We start from the raw sequence: 8334 nt of genomic DNA, 5'->3' as shown, positions 1-8334 counted from the left end.
TTGCGTCAGGATAGGTATGTGCTTATCTGTTCTCGTGGTCAGCTGAACAAGGGATTTGACCCATTTAATTCACTGACCTTGCTGTAATGGTACAAATTCGTACCAAAACAGAATGATGGGTACATCTACATTTCAGAGCATATCAGAGGATTTGTGAACGAAATCTTGTCGTATAAGATGCAGAGACAGTTGTACATATACTGAGGACGGATCAGTGTGCGGAGTGATATGTCTTTAATGTAGCAAACCATCTTTATTATACTTGTGATGTTGAATAACAACAGTTAGCTAACTATTTAGTTAGCTTTTTTTGATAATAAAATACCGCGCTGACCACTACTGCAATCTCGAGCTCGAAAGCCCAATGTCATTACTGACGTTTGCTAGCCAGGTAGTGAATGCACTGTTAATGGTGACCATGTCAGTTTTTATTAGCTAGCCAGCTGTACTGTGGTTGTATTTAACCTGTGCGAACGTTAGGTAGGTAGCCTAGCTTTCAGTGTAATGGCAGCTCTGCGACGTGCCAGTTCTTGTAGAAGTTACAAGACCATAATATGGACCGTGTCAGGACGCAGCAACTGTCAATTTGTCAACAAGCGTCCAAACAACGATGGCGCCAAACTGCAGCAATCGACATGTATGAACTGTAAAAGATTATCAGGCTCACTTCGTCCATTTGTGACTCAACCACATAATGGCCTCAACCCTGGAATCATTCAGGTTAGTTGCCTGTCTTTGTTTCCACCATGACAATAGCTGACTGTCATTCATATCACAATGGTCATGCCAACCCCTCTGTTTATCTACTGTAGCTACTGTAACTGTGAACAACAGAAAAAGGTCCTAGTCTAATATTATGTTACAACTTATTTCTCCAGCAACTGCTACACAGACCCATGAGTCCCAGATTGACAGCAATAAGTAAACTACTGATCAAAAACAACTTGTTCAAAAACCCTGTTGGCCTGTGGAATGTTTTAGGTAAGCATCCTCCCCACCCGCTGATTTCGAAGATGGTCTAATATTTCCCAGTCTGATGACACTGACTTGTAGTCTATCATTGCAGATTCCACAAATAATTTCAGTACATCTCAGTCTAACCAACAAGATAAAAAGAAGAGTGATGGGCCTAAGGGAAAAAATCCAGAGGAAGATGACGGTCAGTAAGAAACCTCAAGTTCAGTAAGAAACACAGTAGTTGTTAGCTGCTCCTCTTAATTCCCCATTGTCTTTCAGACGAGAAGAAGCGGCGGGAGCAAGAGGATCAGATGTACAGGGAACGCCTGCGCACTCTCTTCATCATCGCCCTCATCATGAGCCTCCTCAACTCCATCAATACCAGTGGGGGAAACATCTCCTGGAATGACTTTGTCAATGAGATGCTGGCCAAGGGTGAGGTGTCTCGTGTGCAGGTGGTCCCGGAGAGCGACATCGTGGAAATCTACCTCCACCCAGGAGCAGTCATCTTCGGAAGGCCTGTACGTTCCATTTCCTCATTACAGAATCTGGACACTGATGTAAAGTATACTACAAAGCAGAGTTAACTTGCCTAAGTATTACATTTATTTTTTCTTTTTTTGAAAGATGAGCTTGAAATGGGCATGGTCTAATTGATTAAACAAATGAAAATGCATATCTAAATTTAGCTTTTTAAAGAACCAGAAAATCAATATTTATTTCTAGTTGCTTATCAGTGTTAGCTGGCTAACTCATTGATCCTACTTTGTAGTATACCCCTCAGCTTTTAGTGTTGATACATTCCATCCCCACTTTAATGTTGTGATGGCCATGTCACCTATTTATAAGCACAGGTATCTAGTAGAGGTCGACCGATTATGATTTTTCAACGCCAATACCGATTATTGGAGGGGGGGGGCCCCCTCCCAAAAGAAACCCGGTGCCGATTAATCGGCCAATGTTTTTTATTTTTATTTTTTTGTAATAATGACAATTACAACAATACTGAATGAACACTTATTTTAACTTAATATAATACATCAATAAAATCTATTTACCCTCAAATAAATAATGAAACTTGTTCAATTTGGTTTAAATAATGCGAAAACAAAGTGTTGGAGAAGAAAGTAAAAGTGCAATATGTGCCATGTAAAAAAGCTAACGTTTAAGTTCCTTGCTCAGAACATGAGAACATATGAAAGCTGGTGGTTCCTTTTAACTTGAGTCTTCAATATTCCCAGGTAAGGCGTTTTAGGTTGTAGTTATTATAGGAATTATAGGACTATTTCTCTCTATACGATTTGTATTTCATATACCTTTGACTATTGGATGTTCTTATAGGCACTTTAGTATTGCCAGTGTAACAGTATAGCTTCCGTCCCTCTCCTCGCTCCTACCTGGGCTCGAACCAGGAACACATCGACAACAGCAACCCTCGAAGCAGCGTTACCCATGCAGAGCAAGGGGAACAACTACTCCAAGTCTCAGAGCAAGTGATGTTTGAAACGCTATTAGCGCGCACCCGGCTAACTAGCTAGCCATTTCACATCGGTTACACCAGCCTAGTCTTGGGAGTTGATAGGCTTGAAGTCATAAACAGCGCAATGCTTGAAGCATTGCGAAGAGCTGCTGGCAAAATGCACGAAAGTGCTGTTTGAATGAATGCTTACGAGCCTGCTGCTGCCTACCATTGCTCAGTCAGACTGCGCTATCAAATATCAAATCATAGACTTAATTATAACATAATAACACACAGAAATACTAGCCTTTGGTCATTGATATGGTCGAATCCGGAAACTATCATCTCGAAAACAAAAAGTTTTTTCTTTCAGTGAAATACGGAACCGTTCCATATTTTATCTAACGGGTGACATCCCTAAGTCTAAATATTCCTGTTACATTGCACAACCTTCAATGTTATGTCATAATTACGTAAAATTCTGGCAAATTAGTTCGCAACGAGCCAGGCGGCCCAAACTGTTGCATATACCCTGACTCTGCGTGCAATGAACGCAAGAGAAGTGACACAATTTCACCTGGTTAATATTGCCTGCTAACCTGGATTTCTTTTAGCTAAATATGCAGGTTTAAAAAATATATACTTGTGTATTGATTTTAAGAAAGACATTGATGTTTATGGTTAGGTACACGTTGGAGCAATGACAGTCCTTTTTCGCGAATGCGCACCACCTCGATTTTATGCAACGCAGGACAGGCTAGATAAACTAGTAATATCATCAACCATGTGTAGTTAACTAGTGATTATGATTGATTGATTGTTTTTTATAAGATAAGTTTAATGCTAGCTAGCAACTTACCTTGGCTTCTTACTGCATTTGCGTAACAGGCAGGCTCCTCGTGGAGTGCAACGTAAAGCAGGTGGTTATAGCGTTGGACTAGTTAACCGTAAGGTTGCAAGATTGAATCCCCGAGCTGACAAAGTAAAAATCTGTCGTGCTGCCCCTGAACAAGGCAGTTAACCCACCGTTCCAAGGCCGGCATTGAAAATAAGAATGTGTTCTTAACTGACTTGCCTAGTTAAATAAAGGTGTAAAAAAAATATATGTAAAAAAATCGGCCCAAATTAATCCGCCATTCCGATTAATCGGTCGACCTCTAGTATCTAGATGATGTTCAGTGAAATATGCCCCTCTTCACACGATTCGTCTGTCCGTCTGTGTGCAGAGGCTGGCTCTGATGTACCGTATGCAGGTGGCCAACATTGACAAATTTGAGGAGAAGCTTAGAGCTGCTGAAGAGGAGCTGAACATTGACGCCAAGGACAGGATACCAGTCTCCTACAAGCGCACTGGCTTCTTTGGAAAGTGAGTTCCCTGACTCTCAACCAAACCAACACTTGCATCTGTGATGTGATCATGCATAACTGAATATCACATTCATGCCATGGTTGGGTAACATGTTTATACCTCAATCACATGTAATGTGTGTTTCCATGGCATTGGTTCAGTACTGCTTTTGTCTCTGTTTCTGTCACAGTGCACTTTATGCCCTTGGAATGGCTGCCATTGGAGTGGCAATCCTGTGGTATATTTTCCGCCTGGCTGGCATGGGTGGAAAAGAGGGCGGCTTCAGTGCATTTGTAAGTAGGGGCTGTTGAACTGTTTTTCCTTTGCTAGTGGTCTTAGCCATTTTGTTGTGTTTCTCATGCTCATATGTAATGTGATCGACAGAACCAGCTGAAAATGGCCAAGTTCACTATCGTGGATGGCAAGTCTGGGAAGGGTGTGAGTTTCAAAGATGTAGCGGGCATGCACGAGGCAAAGATGGAGGTGAAGGAGTTTGTTGACTATTTGAAGGTAAGAGGGCAAATTGTAAAGAGGTGATTTGTGTGACGGTTATTAGCAATGTCAACAGGTACATCAGTGTCTTACTGACCCCTGATCTCTCTTGGCAGTGCCCAGACAGGTACCTCAACCTGGGGGCCAAAGTCCCCAAGGGCTCCCTGCTGCTGGGGCCCCCAGGCTGTGGAAAGACTCTGCTGGCCAAGGCTGTGGCCACAGAGGCACAGGTACCCTTCCTGGCCATGGCAGGCTCTGAGTTTGTGGAAGTCATTGGGGGTAAGATTTGCACTGCTTCCAATCAGAAGTCAAGTCAGTAATCAGTTGTCCAAAGAAGACTGCAAGGTGGACAAAAAGTCAAATCAATAAAGTATCTTTTGACTGTAAGTGCAGGTCTTGGTGCTGCCAGGGTGAGGAGTCTGTTCAAAGAGGCGCGTGCCCGAGCTCCCTGCATCGTCTACATAGATGAGATTGATGCTGTGGGAAAGAAGCGCTCCAATAACATGTCTGGCTTCTCGAACACGGAGGAAGAGCAGACCCTCAATCAGCTGCTGGTGGAGATGGATGGTGAGGAGGGGGTCTGTTCTGACTTAACCCAGATTAGGGTTACACAAATAGCTTCCCACTACTTCGTCACGGTTATCAATCTCTTTATCATAACTGACATGTGAAGCTTTAAGTATTTTTGGGGGGTAACATAATATACATATCTCATGTCTTTTTTGGCTATTCAATAACATTGTTTGCACTTATATACTGTTTATTATCATTCTCCAATAGGAATGGGCACTACTGACCATGTGATAGTCCTGGCCTCCACAAACCGGGCGGACATTTTGGACAATGCTCTCATGAGACCAGGGAGACTGGACAGGCACATATTTATTGACCTCCCCACTCTGCAGGTACAGTGCCCTGTCCTCTGAAGGTATCTATGTCCAGAAGATCTCCAACATATTAAGTGTGCATGAGCTGTTTCCTTCTCCTTGTGCATTTCAGGAGAGGAAGGAGATCTACGAGCAGCACCTGAAGATACTCAAGCTCACCCACCCAGCCAGCAGCTATTCCCTGCGTCTGGCAGAGCTCACCCCAGGGTTCAGTGGTATGTACACACATGGCTGAAGTTACTCAGTGGGTCTCTCCCACACACTCTCCCACGTGTAACTCTGTGTTGTTGTTGTTGTCGCACTGCTTTGCTTTATCTTGGCCAGGTCGCAGTTGTAAATGAGAACTTGTTCTCAACTGGGCTACCTGGTTAAATATAGGTGAAATAAAACGATAATAAACACACAAATAGACTATTATAAACTGGGTGGTTCGAGCCCTGAATGCGGATTTGCTGACAGCCATGGTATATCAGACCGTATACCACGGGTATGACAAAACATGTATTTTTACTGCTCTAATTACATTGGTAACCAGTTTATAATAGCAATAAGGCACCTCTGGGGTTTGTGATATATGGCCAATATACCACGGCTAAGGGCTGTGTCCAGGCATAAGAACAGCCCTTAGCTGTGGTATATTGGCCATATACCACACCTCCTCGGGCCTGTTTGCTTAAATAGCACCCCGCTAAAACAACTATATTCACCTTCTTGTATGCTGTCGCTGAACATAGGCTCACAGTTTTCAGAATACACTGATTTACTAACAGGATTGTGTATTACTCTCTCAGGGGCAGACATTGCTAATATCTGTAACGAAGCTGCCCTGCACGCTGCCAGGGAAGGCTACAAGTCCATCGACACCTTCAACTTTGAGTACGCTGTGGAGAGAGTACTAGCCGGTACGAGGTCACGACGATGACTATCAATGTCTGCCACCATGGAACTCGCCCGCCAAAGTTGTTGTGGTAGAGATTGATTTCGGGTCCCTTATTGACTTTCTCCATTTGTGTGTCCAGGAAGTGTGAAGAAAAGTAAGATCCTGTCCAAAGAGGAGCAGAGGATTGTAGCGTTCCATGAGTCTGGCCATGCCCTGGTTGGATGGCTGTTAGAGCACACCGAGGCACTCATGAAGGTGACACACCACCTCCATAGCTGTCTATCCACTACTGTCAGTGTCTTTGCTCATGCGATATTGTTGAATACTATGGAGAAATGAACAGGACCAAAAACATAGTAGATGGCCATATATTGTACAAAGGTGATATATTCGCTGGTTGTCTTGTTTGCCAGGTGTCCATTGCCCCCAGGACCAACGCTGCCCTCGGCTTTGCCCAGATCCTGCCCAGAGACCAGTACCTGTTCTCCAAAGAACAGCTGTTTGAGAGGATGTGTATGGCTCTAGGAGGAAGAGCCTCGGAGGCCATCACCTTCAACAAGGTCACCACAGGTAGGGCGTCTGACCATTCATCACAACATACACACACCTATAGCATTCAGTGTGTGAGACGTGTTGGTCTCTGCGCTAGGTGCTCAGGATGACCTGCGGAAGGTGACTCGTGTGGCCTACTCCATGGTGAAGCAGTATGGCATGTCCTCCAGTGTGGGTCAGGTGTCCTTCCCCGAGACGGTGGAGCAGGGGGCTGTCGGACGCAGGCCCTTCAGTCAGGGCCTCCAGCAGCAGATGGACCACGTATGTCTGCACCTGCCCAAATACACTTTAGAGACGAAACAATACTAGTAGTAGATTTTCCTGTTGTAAGTTTACCTGTAGTTCTGTTCATTGGAGATAACCTTGTGAAGTATGCCTTGCATTTTGGTTCTTGCAGGAAGCTAAGCTGTTGATAGCACGTGCCTACAGGCAGACCGAGAAACTGCTTCTGGATAACAGAGACAAGCTGATAATGGTAAGATCCTCATTCCACATTTGTTTGTCATATTTTTTGTGTGATATGGTGTCTACATAGCTACCATCTTTAAACACTCATCATGCATTGTGTTCCATTGTCAAACATGACCTTGCATTCACAGTTGGCTAACTGTCTTTCTCTGTGTGTATTTTCAGTTGGCTAATGCTCTTCTGGAGCGGGAAGTGGTGAACTATGAGGACATCGAGGCTCTGCTGGGACCCCCTCCCCACGGGCCCAAGAAGATGATCGCCCCTCAGAGCTGGATCGAAGCGGAGAAGGACAAGCAGGACACAGGGGAGGATGATGAGCCACGTCCACCTCCTCGTAGGAAGGACGATGATGAGGATAATGATGAACATCTGAGACCTGTATGACCCGGTCAGTCTCAACACTCCTCTGCAGGAATCTGTACACGCACTCCTCCAGCAATATAATGTAGGAGGACCAGAGCGCCTCTCTGTGGGGCTGCACGTTTCCAGTATACAAATCACTATAAACAGTTAAGTGCCACCTCACCTGCTTTTCCTGGTGGCTATCAGTTCATTTTGTTGATCAATATCCATTCACTACAGAGTGAGGTGTACCGTAATTTCCGGACTATTAGCCGCAACTTTTTTCCCAGGCTTTGAACCTCGCGGCTTAAACAATGACGCGGCTAATATATAGATTTTTCCCGCTTTCACATTTTTTTTCTCCCAAAAAACACATTCTGTTACGTGCTCAGTTTTTGGCGCCATGAAGCTTTCATTAGACTAATGAAATTGCCGAACGGGTTAAGGTCAAACAACTTTTTTGTTTACTGTTAAGATTAAATCGAGCGCTCTCAAACTTCCCATCATTCTGATTACGGTAGTCATTTTGTCACCCTCATCATGGCAAAGACACGGAGAAATGCATATGATGCAGCTTTCAAGTTGAAGGCGATTGATCTGGCTGTTGGAAAAGGAAATAGAGCTGCTGCACGGGAGCTTGGTCTTAATGAGTCGATGATAAGACGTTGGAAACAGCAGTGTGAGGAATTGACTCAGTGCAAAAAGACAACTAAAGCTTACTGCTAATTTTAAATTTTTTGTTACAAGCTGTGTTTCGTTAAAGCCTATTTATTTTTGTTACAAGCCGTGTTTCGTTAAAGCCTGTGTAAAGTTAATTTGTTTCAATGTACCGGTAGGCACCTGCGGCTTATAGACATGTGCGGCTTATTTATGTTCAAAATAATAATTTGTTTTAAATTCAGTGGGTGCGGCTTATATTCAGGTGCGCTTAATAGTCCGGAAATTACGG

General features: G+C 43.9%; 1 protein-coding gene across 1 annotated transcript; it reads left to right on the top strand.

Annotated features, from left to right (window-relative positions):
* LOC106562177 (paraplegin) lies at positions 1-7803 on the top strand. The gene is made up of 17 exons (XM_045689073.1): positions 1-720; positions 879-981; positions 1067-1159; positions 1237-1478; positions 3643-3782; positions 3955-4057; positions 4149-4274; positions 4373-4535; positions 4650-4823; positions 5037-5161; positions 5256-5358; positions 5935-6045; positions 6163-6278; positions 6437-6593; positions 6673-6836; positions 6973-7050; positions 7209-7803. The coding sequence occupies exons 1-17, from the start codon at positions 505-507 to the stop codon at positions 7425-7427; spliced, it is 2433 nt and encodes an 810-aa protein (XP_045545029.1). The 5' UTR covers positions 1-504; the 3' UTR covers positions 7428-7803.
* Positions 7804-8334: the final 531 nt, after the last annotated feature.

This window comes from Salmo salar, chromosome ssa11, assembly GCF_905237065.1.
Source record: "Salmo salar chromosome ssa11, Ssal_v3.1, whole genome shotgun sequence".
Classification (NCBI taxonomy): domain Eukaryota; kingdom Metazoa; phylum Chordata; class Actinopteri; order Salmoniformes; family Salmonidae; genus Salmo; species Salmo salar.
Note: the sequence above shows the minus strand (reverse complement) of the source record. Positions and strands in the feature narration are given on the sequence as shown.